Source organism: Oncorhynchus keta, unplaced genomic scaffold, assembly GCF_023373465.1.
Source record: "Oncorhynchus keta strain PuntledgeMale-10-30-2019 unplaced genomic scaffold, Oket_V2 Un_contig_5577_pilon_pilon, whole genome shotgun sequence".
Taxonomy (NCBI): Eukaryota; Metazoa; Chordata; class Actinopteri; order Salmoniformes; family Salmonidae; genus Oncorhynchus; species Oncorhynchus keta.
In genome coordinates this window covers 35,001-59,884 of record NW_026288377.1, presented here as the reverse complement: position 1 = coordinate 59,884, position 24,884 = coordinate 35,001, and the positions used below count along the sequence as shown (strand labels likewise).

The following is a 24,884-nucleotide window of genomic DNA, read 5'->3' as shown; positions in this document are numbered from 1 at the left end:
CGTATCTTCCGAGCTGAGAAGACGTACAGTAACATGTCTTCTGACCCTGTTGTCTCAGCAGCCAGGGCAGACACCAGTAACATGTCTTCTGACCCTGTTGTCTCAGCAGCCAGGGCAGACACCAGTAACATGTCCTCTGACCCTGTTGTTTCAGCAGCCAGGGCAGACACCAGTAACATGTCTGCTGACCCTGTTGTTTCAGCAGCCAGGGCAGACACCAGTAACATGTCTTCTGACCCTGTTGTTTCAGCAGCCAGGGCAGACACCAGTAACATGTCTTCTGACCCTGTTGTTTCAGCAGCCAGGGCAGACACCAGTAACATGTCTTCTGACCCTGTTGTCTCAGCAGCCAGGGCAGACACCAGTAACATGTCCTCTGACCCTGTTGTTTCAGCAGCCAGGGCAGACACCAGTAACATGTCTTCTGACCCTGTTGTTTCAGCAGCCAGGGCAGACACCAGTAACATGTCTGCTGACCCTGTTGTCTCAGCAGCCAGGGCAGACACCAGTAACATGTCTGCTGGCCCTGTTGTTTCAGCAGCCAGGGCAGACACCAGTAACATGTCTTCTGACCCTGTTGTCTCAGCAGCCAGGGCAGACACCAGTAACATGTCTGCTGACCCTGTTGTTTCAGCAGCCAGGGCAGACACCAGTAACATGTCTTCTGACCCTGTTGTTTCAGCAGCCAGGGCAGACACCAGTAACATGTCTTCTGACCCTGTTGTCTCAGCAGCCAGGGCAGACACCAGTAACATGTCTTCTGACCCTGTTGTTTCAGCAGCCAGGGCAGACACCAGTAACATGTCTGCTGACCCTGTTGTTTCAGCAGCCAGGGCAGACACCAGTAACATGTCTTCTGACCCTGTTGTCTCAGCAGCCAGGGCAGACACCAGTAACATGTCTGCTGACCCTGTTGTTTCAGCAGCCAGGGCAGACACCAGTAACATGTCTTCTGACCCTGTTGTCTCAGCAGCCAGGGCAGACACCAGTAACATGTCTGCTGACCCTGTTGTTTCAGCAGCCAGGGCAGACACCAGTAACATGTCTGCTGAGCGGTTCCGTATCTTCCGAGCTGAGAAGACGTACAGTAACATGTCTTCTGACCCTGTTGTCTCAGCAGCCAGGGCAGACACCAGTAACATGTCTCTGAGCGGTTCCGTATCTTCCGAGCTGAGAAGACGTACAGTAACATGTCTTCTGACCCTGTTGTTTCAGCAGCCAGGGCAGACACCAGTAACATGTCTGCTGACCCTGTATCTTCAGCAGCTGAGAAGACACCAGTAACATGTCTTCTGACCCTGTTGTTTCAGCAGCCAGGGCAGACACCAGTAACATGTCTTCTGACCCTGTTGTCTCAGCAGCCAGGGCAGACACCAGTAACATGTCTTCTGACCCTGTTGTTTCAGCAGCCAGGGCAGACACCAGTAACATGTCTTCTGACCCTGTTGTCTCAGCAGCCAGGGCAGACACCAGTAACATGTCTTCTGACCCTGTTGTCTCAGCAGCCAGGGCAGACACCAGTAACATGTCTTCTGACCCTGTTGTTTCAGCAGCCAGGGCAGACACCAGTAACATGTCTTCTGACCCTGTTGTTTCAGCAGACACCAGTAACATGTCTGCTGACCCTGTTGTTTCAGCAGCCAGGGCAGACACCAGTAACATGTCTTCTGACCCTGTTGTCTCAGCAGCCAGGGCAGACACCAGTAACATGTCTTCTGACCCTGTTGTCTCAGCAGCCAGGGCAGACACCAGTAACATGTCTTCTGACCCTGTTGTCTCAGCAGCCAGGGCAGACACCAGTAACATGTCTGCTGAGCGGTTCCGTATCTTCCGAGCTGAGAAGACGTACAGTAACATGTCTTCTGACCCTGTTGTCTCAGCAGCCAGGGCAGACACCAGTAACATGTCTTCTGACCCTGTTGTCTCAGCAGCCAGGGCAGACACCAGTAACATGTCTGCAGAGCGGTTCCGTATCTTCCGAGCTGAGAAGACGTACAGTAACATGTCTCTGACCCTGTTGTTTTCAGCAGCCAGGGCAGACACCAGTAACATGTCTTCTGACCCTGTTGTCTCAGCAGCCAGGGCAGACACCAGTAACATGTCTTCTGACCCTGTTGTCTCAGCAGCCAGGGCAGACACCAGTAACATGTCTTCTGACCCTGTTGTCTCAGCAGCCAGGGCAGACACCAGTAACATGTCTTCTGACCCTGTTGTCTCAGCAGCCAGGGCAGACACCAGTAACATGTCTTCTGACCCTGTTGTCTCAGCAGCCAGGGCAGACACCAGTAACATGTCTTCTGACCCTGTTGTCTCAGCAGCCAGGGCAGACACCAGTAACATGTCTGCTGAGCGGTTCCGTATCTTCCGAGCTGAGAAGACGTACAGTAACATGTCTTCTGACCCTGTTGTTTCAGCAGCCAGGGCAGACACCAGTAACATGTCTTCTGAGCGGTTCCGTATCTTCCGAGCTGAGAAGACGTACAGTAACATGTCTTCTGACCCTGTTGTCTCAGCAGCCAGGGCAGACACCAGTAACATGTCTTCTGACCCTGTTGTCTCAGCAGCCAGGGCAGACACCAGTAACATGTCTGCTGAGCGGTTCCGTATCTTCCGAGCTGAGAAGACGTACAGTAACATGTCTTCTGACCCTGTTGTTTCAGCAGCCAGGGCAGACACCAGTAACATGTCTTCTGACCCTGTTGTCTCAGCAGCCAGGGCAGACACCAGTAACATGTCTGCTGAGCGGTTCCGTATCTTCCGAGCTGAGAAGACGTACAGTAACATGTCTTCTGACCCTGTTGTCTCAGCAGCCAGGGCAGACACCAGTAACATGTCTGCTGAGCGGTTCCGTATCTTCCGAGCTGAGAAGACGTACAGTAACATGTCTTCTGACCCTGTTGTTTCAGCAGCCAGGGCAGACACCAGTAACATGTCTTCTGACCCTGTTGTCTCAGCAGCCAGGGCAGACACCAGTAACATGTCTTCTGACCCTGTTGTCTCAGCAGCCAGGGCAGACACCAGTAACATGTCTGCTGAGCGGTTCCGTATCTTCCGAGCTGAGAAGACGTACAGTAACATGTCTTCTGACCCTGTTGTCTCAGCAGCCAGGGCAGACACCAGTAACATGTCTTCTGACCCTGTTGTCTCAGCAGCCAGGGCAGACACCAGTAACATGTCTGCTGAGCGGTTCCGTATCTTCCGAGCTGAGAAGACTCAGTAACATGTCTTCTGACCCTGTTGTTTCAGCAGCCAGGACAGACACCAGTAACATGTCTGCAGAGCGGTTCCGTATCTTCCGAGCTGAGAAGACGTACAGTAACATGTCTTCTGACCCTGTTGTCTCAGCAGCCAGGGCAGACACCAGTAACATGTCTGCTGAGCGGTTCCGTATCTTCCGAGCTGAGAAGACGTACAGTAACATGTCTTCTGACCCTGTTGTTTCAGCAGCCAGGACAGACACCAGTAACATGTCCTCTGACCCTGTTGTTTCAGCAGCCAGGGCAGACACCAGTAACATGTCTTCTGACCCTGTTGTTTTCAGCAGCCAGGACAGACACCAGTAACATGTCCTCTGACCCTGTTGTCTCAGCAGCCAGGGCAGACACCAGTGGCATGTCCTCTGACCCTGTTGTTTCAGCAGCCAGGGCAGACACCAGTAACATGTCTTCTGACCCTGTTGTCTCAGCAGCCAGGGCAGACACCAGTAACATGTCTGCTGAGCGGTTCCGTATCTTCACTGAGAGCTGAGAACATGTCTTCTGACCCTGTTGTTTCAGCAGACACCAGTAACATGTCCTCTGACCCTGTTGTCTCAGCAGCCAGGGCAGACACCAGTAACATGTCTGCTGAGCGGTTCCGTATCTTCCAGCTGAGAAGACGTACAGTAACATGTCTTCTGACCCTGTTGTTTCAGCAGCCAGGGCAGACACCAGTAACATGTCTGCTGAGCGGTTCCAGTCTTCCGAGCTGAGAAGACGTCAGTAACATGTCTTCTGACCCTGTTGTTTCAGCAGACACCAGTAACATGTCCTCTGACCCTGTTGTCTCAGCAGCCAGGGCAGACACCAGTAACATGTCTTCTGGCTGAGCACAAGAACCTGTTGTTTCAGCAGCCAGGACAGACACCAGTAACATGTCTGCTGAGCGGTTCCGTATCTTCCGAGCTGAGAAGACGTACAGTGTGAACGCTGGGAAGTGGTACTTTGAGTTTGAGGTGCTGACGTCAGGGGAGATGAGGGTCGGCTGGGCACGGCCTGGCTGTCTACCGGACCAGGAGCTGGGCTCTGACCAACACGCCTTCGTCTTCGACGGGTTCAAGGTGAGTCAGGAATTCCCTCACACGTTTAAAATAAATGTTTGAACATGTAGAAGAAGTTTACAACGTCTCTAGACCTTCATAAGTGTTCACAGAACTATCAGAGCACCTTATTCAGTTGAGATGTTGTGTCAGTGGCCTACCCACAATACCCCACAATGACAAAGTGGAATTATGTTTTTAGAATTTTTTAACAAATTAATTAAAAAAGAAAAGCTGACATTTCTAGAGTCAGTCAGTATAAATGAAAAGCTGACATGTCAGAGTCAGTCAGTATAAAAGAAAAGCTGAGCATGTCAATAACCCTGAATATAATAAGTTGCATGGACTCACTCTGTGTGCCAATAATAGTGTTTATTCAACCACAAAGACCAGGGAGGTTTCCCAATGCCTCACAGAGAAGGGCACCTATTGGTCGATGGGTAAACATAAAAAAGCTGACATTGAATATCGCTTTGAGCCTGGTGAAGTTATTAATGACACTTTGGATGGTGTATCAATACACCCAGTCACTGGAGCTCAGCACAACCAACACCCAGTCACTGGAGCTCAGCACAACCAACACCCAGTCACTGGAGCTCAGCACAACCAACACCCAGTCACTGGAGCTCAGCACAACCAACACCCAGTCACTGGAGCTCAGCACAACCAACACCCAGTCACTGGAGCTCAGCACAACCAACACCCAGTCACTGGAGCTCAGCACAAGCAACACCCAGTCACTGGAGCTCAGCACAAGCAACACCCAGTCACTGAAGCTCAGCACAAGCAACACCCAGTCACTGGAGCTCAGCACAAGCAACACCCAGTCATTGGAGCTCAGCACAACCAACACCCAGTCACTGGAGCTCAGCACAACCAACACCCAGTCACTGGAGCTCAGCACAACCAACACCCAGTCACTGGAGCTCAGCACAACCAACACCCAGTCACTGGAGCTCAGCACAACCAACACCCAGTCACTGGAGCTCAGCACAACCAACACCCAGTCACTGGAGCTCAGCACAAGCAACACCCAGTCACTGGAGCTCAGCACAAGCAACACCCAGTCACTGGAGCTCAGCACAACCAACACCCAGTCACTGGAGCTCAGCACAAGCAACACCCAGTCACTGGAGCTCAGCACAAGCAACACCCAGTCACTGGAGCTCAGCACAAGCAACACCCAGTCACTGGAGCTCAGCACAACCAACACCCAGTCACTGGAGCTCAGCACAACCAACACCCAGTCACTGGAGCTCAGCACAACCAACACCCAGTCACTGGAGCTCAGCACAACCAACACCCAGTCACTGGAGCTCAGCACAAGCAACACCCAGTCACTGGAGCTCAGCACAACCAACACCCAGTCACTGGAGCTCAGCACAACCAACACCCAGTCACTGGAGCTCAGCACAAGCAACACCCAGTCACTGGAGCTCAGCACAACCAACACCCAGTCACTGGAGCTCAGCACAACCAACACCCAGTCACTGGAGCTCAGCACAACCAACACCCAGTCACTGGAGCTCAGCACAACCAACACCCAGTCACTGGAGCTCAGCACAAGCAACACCCAGTCACTGGAGCTCAGCACAAGCAACACCCAGTCACTGGAGCTCAGCACAAGCAACACCCAGTCACTGGAGCTCAGCACAAGCAACACCCAGTCACTGGAGCTCAGCACAACCAACACCCAGTCACTGGAGCTCAGCACAAGCAACACCCAGTCACTGGAGCTCAGCACAAGCAACATCCTAGAGGAAAACCTGGTTCAGTCTGCTTTCCACCAGGACACTGGGAGGTGAATTCACAGTTCAGCAGGACGATGACCTATGACCCTGAGTGGCCGGGTTAGAGTTTTGGCTTAAATCTACGTGAAAATGTACATTTACATTTACATTACATTTAAGTCATTTAGCAGAGCTCTTATCCAGAGCAACTTACAAATTGGTGCATTCACCTTATGACATCAGTGGAACAGTCACTTTACAATAGTGCATCTAAATCTTAAAGGGGGGTGGGAAGGATTACTTATCCTATCCTAGGTATTCCTTAAAGAGGTGGGGTTTCAGGTGTCTCCGGAAGGTGGTGATTGACTCCGCTGTCCTGGCGTCGTGAGGGGGTTTGTTCCACCATTGGGGGCCAGAGCAGCGAACAGTTTTGACTGGGCTGAGCACAAGAACTGACAAGACCTGAAAATGGCTGTCTAGCAATGGCTGTCTAGCAATGATCAACAACCAATTTGACAAGAGCTTAGAATATTAGAAAGTTATTATTAGAAAATAATAATAGGAAAATGTTGCGCAATTCAGGTGTGGAAATACAGCTGGAATCGCTCTTAGAGACTTACCCAGAAAGACTCACACCTGGAATCGCTCTTAGAGACTTACCCAGAAAGACTCACACCTGGAATCGCTCTTAGAGACTTACCCAGAAAGACTCACAGCTGTAATGACTCTTTGAGACTTACCCAGAAAGACTCACACCTGGAATCGCTCTTAGAGACTTACCCAGAAAGACTCACACCTGGAATCGCTCTTAGAGACTTACCCAGAAAGACTCACAGCTGTAATCGCTCTTAGAGACTTACCCAGAAAGACTCACAGCTGGAATCGCTCTTAGAGACTTACCCAGAAAGACTCACAGCTGGAATCGCTCTTAGAGACTTACCCAGAAAGACTCACAGCTGGAATCGCTCTTAGAGACTTACCCAGAAAGACTCACACCTGGAATCGCTCTTAGAGACTTACCCAGAAAGACTCACACCTGGAATCGCTCTTAGAGACTTACCCAGAAAGACTCACAGCTGGAATCGCTCTTAGAGACTTACCCAGAAAGACTCACACCTGGAATCGCTCTTAGAGACTTACCCAGAAAGACTCACACCTGGAATCGCTCTTTGAGACTTACCCAGAAAGACTCACACCTGGAATCGCTCTTAGAGACTTACCCAGAAAGACTCACACCTGGAATCGCTCTTAGAGACTTACCCAGAAAGACTCACACCTGGAATTGCTCTTAGAGACTTACCCAGAAAGACTCACACCTGGAATCGCTCTTAGAGACTTACCCAGAAAGACTCACAATTGTAATAGCTCTTAGAAAATTACCCAGAAAGACTCACAATTGTAATCGCTGCCAAAGGTGCTTCTACAAAGTATTGACTCAGGGGTGTGAATACTTAGTCAGCAGGACACCTCTCGACAAATTCCCGCGAAATTGGAGGGCTGCAATTCAAATAAATAATCATAAACATTAAGGATATTAAACATCTAGGTACATACAAGTGTCTTATATTGATTAAAAGCTTAAATTCTTGTTAATCTAACTGCATTGTCCGATTTACAATATGCTTTACAGCGAAAGCATGCCATGCGATTGTTTGAGGACGGAGCCTCACATCAAAACCAGCACAGGCTTCGTAAAATCACAAAGGGCTATTAAATATGCACTTACTTTTTGAAATTCTTCCTCTGATTTGCAATCCCAAGGGTCCCAGCTACAACATGCATGGTCGTTTTGTTAGATAAAATCCTTCTTTATATCCCAAAAGGTCTGTTTATTTGGCGCCCTCGATTTGAGTAATCCACTCGTTCAACATGCAGAGAAAGGAACCCAAAAAGTTACTGCTAAACTTAGTTAAACAAGTCATAATACATTTCTACTTCATCCTAAAATGTAACCCAACTATAATATTACATACGGAAAGAATTATGTTCAATAGAAAAGCTAAATTAGCAAGTGCACATCCTTTTTAGTCTCGTGTGCACAGACTGATTTCCAACTCAGACTCCCTGTACCAAAACTCAAGAAACAAGCCTGAAACCTTGAAAAAAAAGACTGTTGACATCTAGTGGAAACCATGGGAATTGCAATCTGGGTGCTGGAATAGCATAGGACTCATAGCTTATCCATTGTAAAAATCCATTTAAAAAAAATGGTCTCTCTTTGGATTTTCTCCTACCATATCAATTGTGTTAGTCTCATACATTATTTTAACATTTCTACAAACGACAGAGTGTTTTCTATCCAATGGTACCAACTATATGCATATCCTGGCTTCTGGGCCTGAGCAACAGGCAGTTTACTTTGGGCATGTGTATCAGACAGGAAGTGGAGAAAAAAAGCCTGAAGAATGAGATTTTCAACAAGTAAAATGTCTAAAAACACCTTTTCACTTTTTCATTATGTGGTGTTGTGTGTAAATTAGTGAGATTATTTTTTTTAAATCATTTTTAATTTAGTCTATAACACAACAACATGTAAAAAAAAAACACATTGAAACTGGAAATAGAGCTTGTAGAAGACAGCTACATAGTGTTGCATTGTGATTGAAGTTGCCAACCTGAGAAGTGTTAATCACTCATGTCACTAGACAGTCAAATCATGAATGGAGGCAAAAGGTTTGGCTTGAATGCACTGTTTAAATGTACATACCACACGGGAACTCTACTCCCTCTTTCTTCTTTCCCATCTTCTCTCTCCCTCTCTTCTCTCTCTCTCTCTCTGTGTCTCTTCTCTCTCTCTCTCTCTCTCTCCCTCTCTCTCTCTCTCTCTCTCTCTCTCTCTCTCTCTCTCTCTCTCTCTCTCTCTCTCTCTCTCTCTCTCTCTCTCTCTCTCTCTCCCTCTCTCTCTCTCTCTCTCTCTCTCTCTCTCTGTCTCTCTCTCTCTCTCTCTCTCTCTCTCTCTCTCCCCTCTCTCTCTCTCTCTCTCTCTCTCTCTCTGTCTCTCTCTCTCTCTCTCTCCCTCTCTCTCTCTCTCTCCTCTCTCTCTCTCCCTCTCTCTCTCTGTCTCTCTCTCTTGATCTCTCTCTCTCTCTCTCTCTCTCTCTCTCTCTCTCTCTCTCTCTCTCTCTCTCTCTCTCTCTCTCTCTCTCTCTCTCTCTCTCTCTCTCTCTAACACTCTGGACTCTCTCTCTCTCTAGTAACACTCTCTCTCTCTGTAATCTCTCTCTGAGTCTCTTAGGAACTCTTTTCATCACTCCAGGTGAATCTCTCTCTCTCTCTCTCTCTCTGTAGAGTAGGGGGAGGAGACATGCAGATGACGGGAGAGGAGACATCTCTCTCTCTCTCAGGTGCTCTCTCTCTCTCTCATTGAGTCCATCTCTCTCTCTCTCTCTCTCTCTCTCTCTCTCTCTCTCCTCTCATCCCTGTGATTTCCACACTTGTAGTCAACATCTCCTAGTTCTCTCTCTCTCTCTCTCTCTCTCTCTCTCTCTCTCTCTCTCTCTCTCTCTCTCAACTCTCTCTCTCTCTCTCTCTCTCTCTCTCTCTCTCTGTTTCATGAGTGGAGTCAAATCTCTCTCTCTCTCTCTCTAGTCTCATGAGCATCCTGTCTCTTGTAGAGTCTCTATGGGGCCACATCCTGTGGAACTCTCTTTCAACACCCCTGATGGACCAGCATCCCCCATGCTTTCTGTCACCTTGAACATCCAGCATCCCTGTGGGAACGCTGAAAGATCCTCTCCCTCACCCAGCATCTCTTCTCTCTCCCTCTCTTTCTCCTCCCCCTCCCTGTGGAACGTCTCTCTCCACCCAACATCTCTTCTCTCTGTCTCACTCTCTGGAACCCTAAACATCAGCAGTACTATAACTTTTGATGGCACCATCAGCATCAATCTGAGGTTATAGAGTCAAGGGGGTGACATCCCTGTCTGGTGGACCTTGTGGTCAGAACATCAGCTTGTCTCATGTAGTAACACTGAGTGGACGTGGTCAGAACATCAGCTTGTCTCATGTAGTAACACTGGGGACGTGGTCAGAACATCAGCTTGTATGTAGTAACACTGAGTGTTATGTCCCTGTAACATGTGGAGTCAGGAGAAAGGAGAGTAGTAACACTGAGTGGATGAAACATTAGGAACTCTTTTCATGACAGAGACTGACCAGGTGAATCCAGGTGAAAGATATGACCCCACTTCAATCAGTGTAGATGAAGGGAGGAGACATGTAGATGAAGGGGAGGAGACATGTAGATGAAGGGGAGGAGACATGCAGATGAAGGGGAGGATACATGCAGATGAAGGGGAGGAGACATGTAGATGACGGTGAGGAGACATGTAAATGAAGGGGAGGAGACATGTAGATTAAGGGGAGGAGACATGCAGATGAAGGGGAGGAGACATGTGGAGATGAAGGGGAGGAGACATGTAGAGTAAGGGGAGGAGACATGTAGATGACGGGGAGGAGACATGCAGATGAAGGGGAGGAGACATGTAGATGAAGGGGGATGAGATGGGTTAAATAATGATTTTTAAGCCTTGAGACAATAGAGACATGGATTGTGTATGTGTGCTATTGTAGAGGGTGAATGGGCAAAATATTCAGGTGCCTTTGAACAGGGTATGGTCAGTAGGGTCCAGGGGCACCGGTTTGTGACAAGAACTGCAACGCTGCTGGGTTTTTCACCCTCAACAGTTTTCCTGAGTGTATCAAGAATGGTCCACCACCCAAAGGACATCCAGCCAACATGACCAGCATCCCTGTGGAACGCTTTCAACACCTTGTAGAGTCAACATGGACCAGCATCCCTGTGGAACGCTTTCAACACCTTGTAGAGTCAACATGGGCCAGCATCCCCTGTGGAACGCTTTCAACACCTTCCCTGTGGAACGAACACCTTGTCAACATGGGCCAGCATCCCTGTGGAACGCTTTCAACACCTTGTAGAGTCAACATGGGCCAGCATCCCTGTGGAACTTTCCTGCCTTGTAGAGTCAACATGGACCAGCATCCCTGTGGAACGCTTTCAACACCTTGTAGAGTCAACATGGACCAGCATCCCTGTGGAATGCTTTAGACACCTTGTAGAGTCAACATGGGCCAGCATCCCTTGTGTCACTCTTTCAGACACCTTGTAGAGTCAACATGGGCCAGCATCCCCTGTGTCACTCTTTCAGACACCTTGTAGAGTCCATGACCCGACGAATCGAGGCTGTTCTGAGGGGTGCAACTCAAATATTAGGAAAGTGTTCCTAATGTTTTGTCCACTCACTGTATTTCTCTAGTTTAATCATTTAGAGAGAGAAAAAAACTATTTTACACAATTAAACTGGGCTCGAGAAAGATCTCCCGTAGTGACTGTGTAGAAGCCCATTCATTGGACTGCCCTACTCTCTCTCAGTGGGCAGAGAGCAGCAGAGTGACTCACATCACAGCTCTGTGTACTAAACCAAATGGCACCCTATTCCTATGTAGTGCACTACTTTTGATCAGAGCCCTATGGATCCTGGGCAAAACGTAGTGCACTACAGAGGGAATAGGGTGCCGTTTGGGATCACACTGCAGAATCAGGTGGGAGAATGGGGAGCTATTTCTGCTCTGCGAGAGGACGATGAGGGGTCACGTAGAAGTGTGTGTGCGTGGGACGGAGTGGAGGGGGAGCCAGTACATTGTTGGACTGGAAATAGACTGAATGCTTTGGCTGATTGAGGATTCAAGGACTCTCCATGTAATTATAGAGGGGGGATGGAGAGGGAGTGGGGGGGTCGGGGGCAAAGAGGGAGAGTGAGAGAGAGAAAGAGGGAGGAGGGTGCAGAGAGGGAGAGTTCTCCCATCTCCACAGAGGAAACTCTGGAGCTCTGTTAGAGTGAACATCCCTGACCAATCACCTCCTGACCAAGGCCCTTTCCCCCCTATGGTTGCTTAGTTTGCCCGGGCGGCCAGCTCTAGGAAGAGTCTTGGTGGTTCCAAACTTCTTCCATTTAAGAATAATGGTGGCCACTGTGTTCTTGGGGACCTTCAATGCTACAGACATGTTTTGGTACCCTTCCCCAGATCTGTACCCCGACACAATCCTGTCTCTGAGCTCTACGGACAATTCCTTCCACCTCATGGCTTGGTTTTTTTTTGTTTTATTCTGACATTCCCTGTCAACTGTGGGACCTTTACATAGACAGGTGTGTGTGTGTCTTTCCAAATAATACCAGAGGAGGACTCCATGTTGTAGAAACATCTCGAGGATGATCAATGGAAACAGGATGCACCTGAGATCAATTTAGAGTCTCATAGCAAAATACTTATGTAAATTAGGTCTCTGTTTTTAAACCTGTTTTCACTTTGTTATTATGGTGTATTGTGTGTAGATTGATGAGGATTTTAATTTAATTTAATACATTTTAGAATAAGGCTGTAATGTAACAGAATGTGGGGGAAGGGGGGTCTGAATACTGTGTATCCCTGTGTGTGTCCCAGGCCCAGCTGTGGCACCAGGGTAACGAGCACTTCGGCAGGTCCTGGGGTCCAGGTGACGTGGTGGGCTGTATGGTGGATCTGAACGAACACACCATGATGTTCACGCACAACGGAGAGGTGCTCCTGGACCACTCAGGGTCGGAACTGGCCTTCAAGGACTTTGAGGTTTGGGAAGGTCAGTGTGTCTACTGTCTACACCACCCTATGTGTTAGTCTGTCCTACTGTCTACACCACCCTATGTGTTAGTCTGTCCTACTGTCTACACCACCCTATGTGTTAGTCTGTCCTACTGTCTACACCAGCCTATGTGTTAGTCTGTCCTACTGTCTACACCACCCTATGTGTTAGTCTGTCCTACTGTCTACACCACCCTATGTGTTAGTCTGTCCTACTGTCTACACCACCCTATGTGTTAGTCTGTCCTACTGTCTACACCACCCTATGTGTTAGTCTGTCCTACTGTCTACACCACCCTATGTGTTAGTCTGTCCTACTGTCTACACCACCCTATGTGTTAGTCTGTCCTACTGTCTACACCACCCTATGTGTTAGTCTGTCCTACTGTCTACACCACCCTATGTGTTAGTCTGTCCTACTGTCTACACCACCCTATGTGTTAGTCTGTCCTACTGTCTACACCACCCTATGTGTTAGTCTGTCCTACTGTCTACACCACCCTATGTGTTAGTCTGTCCTACTGTCTACACCACCCTATGTGTTAGTCTGTCCTACTGTCTACACCACCCTATGTGTTAGTCTGTCCTACTGTCTACACCACCCTATGTGTTAGTCTGTCCTACTGTCTACACCACCCTATGTGTTAGTCTGTCCTACTGTCTACACCACCCTATGTGTTAGTCTGTCCTACTGTCTACACCACCCTATGTGTTAGTCTGTCCTACTGTCTACACCACCCTATGTGTTAGTCTGTCCTACTGTCTACACCACCCTATGTGTTAGTCTGTCCTACTGTCTACACCACCCTATGTGTTAGTCTGTCCTACTGTCTACACCACCCTATGTGTTAGTCTGTCCTACTGTCTACACCACCCTATGTGTTAGTCTGTCCTACTGTCTACACCACCCTATGTGTTAGTCTGTCCTACTGTCTACACCACCCTATGTGTTAGTCTGTCCTACTGTCTACACCACCCTATGTGTTAGTCTGTTCTACTGTCTACACCACCCTATGTGTTAGTCTGTCCTACTGTCTACACCACCCTATGTGTTAGTCTGTCTACTGTCTACACCACCCTATGTGTTAGTCTGTCCTACTGTCTACACCACCCTATGTGTTAGTCTGTCCTACTGTCTACACCACCCTATGTGTTAGTCTGTCCTACTGTCTACACCACCCTATGTGTTAGTCTGTCCTACTGTCTACACCACCCTATGTGTTAGTCTGTCCTACTGTCTACACCACCCTATGTGTTAGTCTGTCCTACTGTCTACACCACCCTATGTGTTAGTCTGTCCTACTGTCTACACCACCCTATGTGTTAGTCTGTCCTACTGTCTACACCACCCTATGTGTTAGTCTGTCCTACTGTCTACACCACCCTATGTGTTAGTCTGTCCTACTGTCTACACCACCCTATGTGTTAGTCTGTCCTACTGTCTACACCACCCTATGTGTTAGTCTGTCCTACTGTCTACACCACCCTATGTGTTAGTCTGTCCTACTGTCTACACCACCCTATGTGTTAGTCTGTCCTACTGTCTACACCACCCTATGGTTAGTCTGTCCTACTGTCTACACCACCCTATGTGTTAGTCTGTCCTACTGTCTACACCACCCTATGTGTTAGTCTGTCCTACTGTCTACACCACCCTATGTGTTAGTCTGTCCTACTGTCTACACCACCCTATGTGTTAGTCTGTCCTACTGTCTACACCACCCTATGTGTTAGTCTGTTCTACTGTCTACACCACCCTATGTGTTAGTCTGTCCTACTGTCTACACCACCCTATGTGTTAGTCTGTCCTACTGTCTACACCACCCTATGTGTTAGTCTGTCCTACTGTCTACACCACCCTATGTGTTAGTCTGTCCTACTGTCTACACCACCCTATGTGTTAGTCTGTCTACTGTCTACACCACCCTATGTGTTAGTCTGTCCTACTGTCTACACCACCCTATGTGTTAGTCTGTCCTCCTACTGTCTACACCACCCTATGTGTTAGTCTACACCACCCTATGTGTTAGTCTGTCCTACTGTCTACACCACCCTATGTGTTAGTCTGTCCTACTGTCTACACCACCCTATGTGTTAGTCTGTCCTACTGTCTACACCACCCTATGTGTTAGTCTGTCCTACTGTCTACACCACCCTATGTGTTAGTCTGTCCTACTGTCTACACCACCCTATGTGTTAGTCTGTCCTACTGTCTACACCACCCTATGTGTTAGTCTGTCCTACTGTCTACACCACCCTATGTGTTAGTCTGTCCTACTGTCTACACCACCCTATGTGTTAGTCTGTCCTACTGTCTACACCACCCTATGTGTTAGTCTGTCCTACTGTCTACACCACCCTATGGTTAGTCTGTCCTACTGTCTACACCACCCTATGTGTTAGTCTGTCCTACTGTCTACACCACCCTATGTGTCTAGTCTTGTGTTAGTCCTACTGTCAACCCCTGTCTGTCTGTTGGCTTACTCTCAACATCAACACCATCTATTTGTCAGAATGTGTTAGTCTGTCCTACCCACCACCCCATGAGATGTTCTGTCTGGAGAGGAGCTTTCCTGTCACTTTGCTGATGCTGTCTAACCGACTTAAACCAAACGGTTGGCAGTCGCCGAACATCTAGTCACAAACTACTGGACGTGTTCCATTCTCGTCCTATCAACGGGACCTAAAATAAAAGACGGTAATATTATTTTTTTGTCCTAATCGTGACTGAACAAGGATATGGATAATATACTGTACATCTCGTTGCCTTTTCTACACATCATCAAGACCGGTCGGCAGCCTCAGGGAAGGTGGGGGAGACAAGGTGCGCTGTCAACAGCTGGTGCGCGATCTCTAATGTTAAGGAAGTCTCAAGTTTTTTTCTCACCTGAGATAGAATACCTCATGATAAGCTGTAGACACTACTATTTACCAAGAGAGTTCTCATCTACACTGAGTGGACAAAACATTATGAACTCCTGCTCTTTCCATGCCACAGCCTGACCAGGTGAATCCAGGTGAATCCAGGTGAATCCAGGTGAATCCAGGTGAATCCAGGTGAATCCAGGTGAAAGATATGATCCCTTATTGATGTCACCTGTTAAATCCACTTCAATCAGTGTAGATGATATGATCCGATAACATTGAGGAGTTTACCACATCAGTCACCGGCTTCATTAATAAGGGCATCGATGACATCGTCCCCACACTGACCGTCGTACATATCCCATGTGAAGCCATGGATTTCAGGCAACATCCACGCTGAGCTAAAGGCTAGAGCTGCCGGTTTCAAACAGCGGGACACTAAGCCGGACTCTTATAAGAAATCTGTTACGACTTCCGACAGCAATCAAACTGGCAAAGTATCAATCAGGACTAATATTGAATCCCTACCGTGTTAGTCTGTCTCTGACCCTCGTCCGGATGTGGCAGGGCTTGCAAGCTATCACGGATCACAAAGGGAAACCCAGCCGCGAACTGCCCACTGACGCGAACCTACCAGACAAGCTAAATTCCTTCTATGTCCGCTTCGAGGCAAGCAATACTGAACCATGCATTAGATGACCCGCTGTTCCAGGTGAATGTGTAATCTCGCTCTCCATAGCCGATGTGACTAAGACTTTTAAACATGTTATTAACATTCACAAGACACATTACCAGGATGTGTGCTCAGACCACTGACTAGCTGGCACGTGTCTTCAACCTCTCCCTCACTCAGTCTGTAATACCTACATGTTTCAAGTCCGGGAACAGCTTCTATCCCCAAGTCATAGACTGTTCTCTCTGCAACCACACGATGCCGTACCGATGCACCAAGTCCAGGAACAGCTTCTATCCCCAAGTCATAGACTGTTCTCTCTGCAACCACACGACAAGCCGTACCGATGCACCAAGTCCAGGAACAGCTTCTATCCCCAAGTCATAGACTGTTCTCTCTGCAACCACACGACAAGCCGTACCGATGCACCAAGTCCAGGAACAGCTTCTATCCCCAAGTCATAGACTGTTCTCTCTGCAACCACACGACAAGCCGTACCGATGCACCAAGTCCAGGAACAGCTTCTATCCCCAAGTCATAGACTGTTCTCTCTGCAACCACACGACAAGCCGTACCGATGCACCAAGTCCAGGAACAGCTTCTATCCCCAAGTCATAGACTGTTCTCTCTGCAACCACACGACAAGCCGTACCGATGCACCAAGTCCAGGAACAGCTTCTATCCCCAAGTCATAGACTGTTCTCTCTGCAACCACACGACAAGCCGTACCGATGCACCAAGTCCGGGAACAGCTTCTATCCCCAAGTCATAGACTGTTCTCTCTGCAACCACACGACAAGCCGTACCGATGCACCAAGTCCTGAACAGCTTCTACTCCCCTAAGCCATAGACTGTTCTCTCTGCAACCACACGACAAGCCGTACCGATGCACCAAGTCCTGAACAGCTTCTACCCCTACCTAGTCATAGACTGTTCTCTCTGCAACCACACGACAACCGTACCGATGCACCAAGTCCAGGAACAGCTTCTATCCCCAAGTCATAGACTGTTCTCTCTGCAACCACACGACAAGCCGTACCGATGCACCAAGTCCAGAACAGCTTCTATCCCCAAGTCATAGACTGTTCTCTCTGCAACCACACGACAAGCCGTACCGATGCACCAAGTCCAGGAACAGCTTCTATCCCCAAGTCATAGACTGTTCTCTCTGCAACCACACGACAAGCCGTACCGATGCACCAAGTCCTGAACAGCTTCTATCCCCAAGTCATAGACTGTTCATCTTGCAACCACACGACAACTCCGCTATACCGATGCACCAAGTCCTGAACAGCTTCTTACTCCCGAGCCATAGCATTGCTAAATAGTTAGTCCGGGTAGCTATTGGTTAACTATTTAACGATCTGCATGGACCCTTTTTGTACTTGTCTTTTGAGTCGTTACACATGCTGCTGTTACTGTCTATTATCTACCCTGTTGCCCTAGTCACTTTACCCATAACTATATGTACATTATCTACCTCAGTATACTGCTACCTCATACCCTGCACATCCACTCAGTACTGGAACCCTGTGTTATTATCATACCCCTGCAGCCATGTTATTACCTGTCATTACCTCCCCTGCACATCCACTCAGTACTGGTACCCTGTATATATAGCCATGTTATTACCTCATACCCCTGCACATCCACTCAGTACTGGTACCCTGTGTATATAGCCATGTTATTACCTCGTACCCCTGCACATCCACTCAGTACTGGTACCCTGTGTATATAGCCAAGTTATTACTCGTACCCCTGCACATCCACTCAGTACTGGTACCCTGTGTATATAGCCATGTTATTACCTCATACCCCTGCACATCCACTCAGTACTGGTACCCCCTGTATATAGCCATGTTATTACCTCATACCCCTGCACATCCACTCAGTACTGGTACCCTGTGTATATAGCCATTATTACCTGGTACCCTGTATATATAGCCATGTTATTACCTCATACCCCTGCACATATAGCCACTTAGTACTGGTACCCCTGTATATAGCCATGTTATTACCTCATGCCCTGCACATCCACTCAGTACTCTGGTACCCTGTGTATATAGCCATGTTATTACCTGGTACCCTGTGTATATAGCCATGTTATTACCTCATACCCCTGCACATCCACTCAGTACTGGTACCCTGTGTATATAGCCATGTTATTACCTGGTACCCTGTGTATATAGCCATGTTATTACCTCATACCCCTGCTCATCCACTCAGTACTGGTACCCTGTATATAGCCATGTTATTACCTCATACCCCTGCACATCCACTCAGTCCTGGTACCCACTGTGTATATAGCCATGTTATTACAAGGTACCCCTGTATATAGCCATGTTATTACCTGGTACTCCCTGTATATAGCCATGTTATTACCTGGTACCCCCTGTATATAGCCATGTTATTACCTGGTACCCCCTGTATACCATGTTATTACCTGGTACTACCTGTATATAGCCATGTTATTACCTGGTACTCCTGTATATAGCCATGTTATTACCTGTACTCCCACTCAGTACTGTATATAGCCATGTTATTACCTGGTACCCCTGTATATAACCATGTTATTACCTGGTACTTCCTGTATATAGCCATGTTATTACCTGGTACTCCCTGTATATAGCCATGTTATTACCTGGTACCCCCTGTATATAGCCATGTTATTACTCAGCAGGCGGAGTGTCCAGAACACATTGATGTTGTTACCTACTGGTTAGGATTAGATAAGAACCGTTCTGGCTCCTTCCCAAAGGGCTGTGGCTTGGTCAAAGCTTACGTTCTTCTAATGGTTAACATAGCAATGTCCTCTCTGTCCTCTCTGCAGGTTTCATCCCGGTGTGCAGCCTGGGTGTTTGCCAGGTTGGGAGGATGAACTTTGGTAAGGACGTGAGCACGCTGAAGTACTTCACCATCTGTGGTCTTCAGGAAGGCTACGAGCCCTTCGGCGTCAACATGAACAGAGACCTCACCATGTGGCTCAGCAAGACTGTCTCAGTTCATCCCCGTACCTCCGCAGCATGAACACATTGAGGTGAGGGTCCAGTCGCTATCCTGTTTAGCCATGTTGCCTTACAAAACACGTTCTGTTGACAAGACTGTCCTTGAACCTTGACCCTGCTCCCCTGGTGTCATTGTGTGTAGAGTTTGATAAGTGAACCTCTGTTTATAAGCCTCTTTTTATATGTGTTGCTGACCACCCTGAACAAGGCAGTTTAACCCCCCTGTTCCCCAGTAGGCCGTTATTGAAAATAAGAATTTGTTCTTAACTGACTTGCCTAGTTTTAAATAAAGGTAAAGTAAAAACTATTTTTTTTTGTAACAATCTATGTTGGTAACCTACACTGAGGACTGAGAAGAGTCACTGCCCACTCTTCAGTCAGACTCGATTCCCGGGTCATGGACTCTACAAGGTGTTGAAAGCGTTCCACAGGGATGCTGGCCCATGTTGACTCTACAAGGTGTTGAAAGCGTTCCACAGGGATGCTGGTCCATGTTGACTCTACAAGGTGTTGAAAGCGTTCCACAGGGATGCTGGCCCATGTTGACTACAAGGTGTTGAAAGCGTTCCACAGGGATGCTGGTCCATGTTGACTCTACAAGGTGTTGAAAGCGTTCCACAGGGATGCTGGCCCATGTTGACTCTACGAGGTGTTGAAAGCCTTCCACAGGGATGCTGGCCCATGTTGACTCTACAAGGTGTTGAAAGCGTTCCACAGGGATGCTGGCCCATGTTGACTCTACAAGGTGTCTAAAGCGTTCCACAGGGATGCTGGCCCATGTTGACTCTACAAGGTGTTGAAAGCGTTCCACAGGGATGCTGGCCCATGTTGACTCTACAAGGTGTTGAAAGCGTTCCACAGGGATGCTGGCCCATGTTGACTCTACAAGGTGTTGAAAGCGTTCCACAGGGATGCTGGCCCATGTTGACTCTACAAGGTGTTGAAAGCGTTCCACAGGGATGCTGGCCCATGTTGACTCTACAAGGTGTTGAAAGCGTTCCACAGGGATGCTGGCCCATGTTGACTCTACAAGGTGTTGAAAGCGTTCCACAGGGATGCTGGCCCATGTTGACTCTACGAGGTGTTGAAAGCGTTCCACAGGGATGCTGGCCCATGTTGACTCTACAAGGTGTTGAAAGCGTTCCACAGGGATGCTGGCCCATGTTGACTCTACAAGGTGTCTAAAGCGTTCCACAGGGATGCTGGCCCATGTTGACTCTACAAGGTGTTGAAAGCGTTCCACAGGGATGCTGGTCCATGTTGACTCTACAAGGTGTTGAAAGCGTTCCACAGGGATGCTGGCCCATGTTGACTCTACAAGGTGTTGAAAGCGTTCCACAGGGATGCTGGCCCATGTTGACTCTACAAGGTGTCGAAAGCGTTCCACAGGGATGCTGGCCCATGTTGACTCTACAAGGTGTTGAAAGCGTTCCACAGGGATGCTGGCCCATGTTGACTCTACAAGGTGTCTGAAAGCGTTCCACAGGGGATGCTGGCCCATGTTGACTCTACAAGGTGTTGAAAGCGTTCCACAGGGATGCTGGCCCATGTTGACTCTACAAGGTGTTGAAAGCGTTCCACAGGGATGCTGGCCCATGTTGACTCTACAAGGTGTTGAAAGCGTTCCACAGGGGATGCTGGTCCATGTTGACTCTACAAGGTGTTGAAAGCGTTCCACAGGGATGCTGGTCCATGTTGACTCTACAAGGTGTTGAAAGCGTTCCACAGGGATGCTGGCCCATGTTGACTCTACAAGGTGTTGAAAGCGTTCCACAGGGGATGCTGGCCCATGTTGACTCTACAAGGTGTTGAAAGCGTTCCACAGGGATGCTGGCCCATGTTGACTCTACAAGGTGTTGAAAGCGTTCCACAGGGATGCTGGCCCATGTTGACTCTACAAGGTGTCTGAAAGCGTTCCACAGGGATGCTGGCCCATGTTGACTCTACAAGGTGTTGAAAGCGTTCCACAGGGATGCTGGCCCATGTTGACTCTACAAGGTGTTGAAAGCGTTCCACAGGGATGCTGGCCCATGTTGACTCTACAAGGTGTTGAAAGCGTTCCACAGGGATGCTGGCCCATGTTGACTCTACAAGGTGTTGAAAGCGTTCCACAGGGGATGCTGGCCCATGTTGACTCTACAAGGTGTTGAAAGCGTTCCACAGGGATGCTGGCCCATGTTGACTCTACAAGGTGTCGAAAGCGTTCCACAGGGATGCTGGCCCATGTTGACTCTACAAGGTGTTGAAAGCGTTCCACAGGGGATGCTGGTCCATGTTGACTCTACAAGGTGTTGAAAGCGTTCCACAGGGATGCTGGCCCATGTTGACTCTACAAGGTGTTGAAAGCGTTCCACAGGGGATGCTGGCCCATGTTGACTCTACAAGGTGTTGAAAGCGTTCCACAGGGGATGCTGGCCCATGTTGACTCTACAAGGTGTTGAAAGCGTTCCACAGGGATGCTGGCCCATGTTGACTCTACAAGGTGTCTGAAAGCGTTCCACAGGGATGCTGGTCCATGTTGACTCTACAAGGTGTTGAAAGCGTTCCACAGGGATGCTGGCCCATGTTGACTCTACAAGGTGTTGAAAGCGTTCCACAGGGATGCTGGTCCATGTTGACTCTACAAGGTGTTGAAAGCGTTCCACAGGGATGCTGGCCCATGTTGACTCTACAAGGTGTTGAAAGCGTTCCACAGGGATGCTGGTCCATGTTGACTCTACAAGGTGTTGAAAGCGTTCCACAGGGATGCTGGTCCCATGTTGACTCTACAAGGTGTTGAAAGCGTTCCACAGGGATGCTGGTCCATGTTGACTCTACAAGGTGTTGAAAGCGTTCCACAGGGATGCTGGTCCATGTTGACTCTACAAGGTGTTGAAAGCGTTCCACAGGGATGCTGGTCCATGTTGACTCTACAAGGTGTTGAAAGCGTTCCACTGGGGATGCTGGCCCATGTTGACTCTACAAGGTGTTGAAAGCGTTCCACAGGGGATGCTGGCCCATGTTGACTCTACAAGGTGTTGAAAGCGTTCCACAGGGGATGCTGGCCCATGTTGACTCTACGAGGTGTTGAAAGCGTTCCACAGGGATGCTGGCCCATGTTGACTCTACAAGGTGTTGAAAGCGTTCCACAGGGATGCTGGTCCATGTTGACTCTACAAGGTGTTGAAAGCGTTCCACAGGGATGCTGGTCCATGTTGACTCTACAAGGTGTTGAAAGCGTTCCACAGGGATGCTGGCCCATGGTGACTCTACGAGGTGTTGAAAGCGTTCCACAGGGATGCTGGCCCATGTTGACTCCAATGCTTCTCCAACAGTTGTGTCAGGTTGGCTGGATGTCCTTTGGTACGGTGGACCGTTCTTGATGCACATGGAAAAACTGTTGAGCGTGAAAAACCCGGCAGCGTTGCAGTTCTTGACACAAACCGGTGCTATGTTGATAACCTATAAAAACTCATATTAATGATAATAGTTCCAAGGATTTGTCTGGTGCTTTACCCAGACCCACAGACCTATGTTGACCTGGTATCGTATGGCTATTCAACCAGATGACTCCCCCATAATGCCCTGTTCCCTTTGTCGTCTGGTCTTTCTAAAAGGTCACGAGGATGGACGGCACCGTGGATACTTTCCCGTGTCTCAAGGTCACCCAGAGGTCGTTCGGCTCCCAGAACAGTAACCCAGACATCACCTTCTATCGCCTCAGCATGCCTATAGAGTGTAACGAGGTGCTGGCCAAGTCACCTGGCGGGACGCTACAGTCTGGCGGGGGCTTCTCCTTCTCCTCTAAGAAAGATCTGGACGACTTTGAGACCGTGTCCGACTTCGAGGTGCTGATGATGATGATGATGATGATGATGTCTCCTTCTCCTTCTGTCTCTTTCTCCTTCTATCTCTGTCTCCATCTCCTTCTGTCTCTGTCTCCATCTCCTTCTGTCTCTGTCTCCTTCTATCTCTGTCTCCTTCTCGCTCCTTCTGTCTCCTTCTGTCTCATTCTGTCTCCGTCTCCTTCTGTCTCCGTCTCCGTCTCCTTCTGTCTCTTCTGTCTCCTTCTGTCTCTGTCTCCTTCTGTCTCCTTCTGTCTCCGTCTCATTCTGTCTCCTCCTGTCTCCTTCTGTCTCCGTCTCCTTCTGTCTCATTCTGTCTCCGTCTCCTTCTGTCTCCTTCTGTCTCCGTCTCATTCTGTCTCCTCCTGTCTCCTTCTGTCTCCCTCTGTCTCCTTCTGTCTCCATCTCCTTTTGTCTCCATCTCCTCCTGTCTCCTTCTGTCTCCATCTCCTTCTGTCGCTGTCTCCTTATGTCTCATTCTGTCTCCGTCTCCTTCTGTCTCCTTCTGTCTCCTTCTGTCTCTGTCTCCTTCTGTCTCCCTCTGTCTCCTTCTGTCTCATGCTGTCTCCTTCTGTCTCCTTCTGTCTCCGTCTCCTTCTGTCTCCGTCTCCTTCTGTCTCCCTTCTGTCTCCTTCTGTCTCCGTCTCATTCTGTCTCCTCTCTCTCCTTCTGTCTCCTTCTGTCTCCTTCTGTCTCTGTCTCCATGTCCTTCTGTCTCTGTCTCCATCTCCTTCTGTCTCTGTCTCCTTCCATCCCCTTCTGTCTCTGTCTCCTTCCATCCCCTTCTGTCTCCTTCTGTCTCCTTCTGTCTCCTTCTTTCTCCTTCTGTCTCCTCCTGTCTCCTCCTGTCTCCTTCTGTCTCCTTCTGGCTCCTTCTTTCTCCTTCTGTCTCCTTCTGGCTCCTTCTGTCTCCTCCTGTCTCCTCCTGTCTCCTTCTGTCTCCTCAAAACTCCTTCTCCACTCTTAGGAGGAAAACGTTATTAATATCTACATACATTTAATACACACAAGTGTCTCCTAAGCTGTGCGAGTGCTGTCTCCCTCTCTGCAGAGAAGCTTCTGTCTTTCACTCAGAGTTTTCTCTGTTAGTTAACTGTCTCAACTGTCTCCTTCTGTCTCCTCCTGTCTCCTTCAACTGGACTGTCACTTTCTGCATCCCAAAATCTATCTCCTTCTGTCTCCTTCTGTCTCCCTCTAATTTTCTCTGTTAGTTAACACTATCAACGTGTCCCTTTACTGTGGTAATTATGATCAAATCAACCCAATATTAGACACTTTTAATGCAACGTACCGAAAACAAAATGAACTATGCAAGAGATAGGCAGAGCGCACTTCTCGACACAGACTGGTGCACCGTAACCAATCAGAGATGCAGTAGGCCTATATGCAAATCTCCTTGGATCTGTCTCCTTCTGTCTGAGTGGTCTCCTTCTAGATGAACTGGATGTGTTTACAGCATGAGCGGTCTCCTTCTGTCTGGACTGTGTTTACAGCATGAGTGGTCGTCAACTGGACTGTGTTTACAGCATGAGTGGTCGTGAGTAGATGAACTGGACTGTGTTTACAGCATGAGTGGTTGTGAGTAGATGAACTGGACTGTGTTTACAGCATGAGTGGTCGTGAGTAGATGAACTGGACTGTGTTTACAGCATGAGTGGTCGTGAGTAGATGAACTGGACTGTGTTTACAGCATGAGTGGTCGTGAGTAGATGAACTGGACTGTGTTTACAGCATGAGTGGTCGTGAGTAGATGAACTGGACTGTGTTTACAGCATGAGTGGTTGTGAGTAGATGAACTGGACTGTGTTTACAGCATGAGTGGTCGTGAGTAGATGAACTGGACTGTGTTTA

At 48.6% G+C, this 24,884-nt stretch overlaps 2 protein-coding genes across 2 annotated transcripts in view; both read left to right on the top strand.

Moving 5' to 3' along the window:
- Nucleotides 1-19,231, top strand: part of LOC127925442 (ryanodine receptor 2-like) — a 150,323-nt gene extending 131,092 nt beyond the window's left edge. The window contains exons 18-20 of the mRNA XM_052510313.1: nt 4,110-4,318; nt 12,490-12,664; nt 19,035-19,231. Coding sequence (XP_052366273.1) covers nt 4,110-4,318; nt 12,490-12,664; nt 19,035-19,231 — 581 coding nt within the window. The remainder of the gene's footprint in view (nt 1-4,109; nt 4,319-12,489; nt 12,665-19,034) is intronic.
- A 3,578-nt stretch (nt 19,232-22,809) lies between these two features.
- Nucleotides 22,810-24,884, top strand: part of LOC127925441 (ryanodine receptor 2-like) — a gene marked incomplete at its 3' end in the record, with an annotated part of 31,676 nt that continues 29,601 nt past the window's right edge. Inside the window, exon 1 of the mRNA XM_052510312.1 lies at nt 22,810-23,036. Coding sequence (XP_052366272.1) covers nt 22,815-23,036 — 222 coding nt within the window. The remainder of the gene's footprint in view (nt 23,037-24,884) is intronic.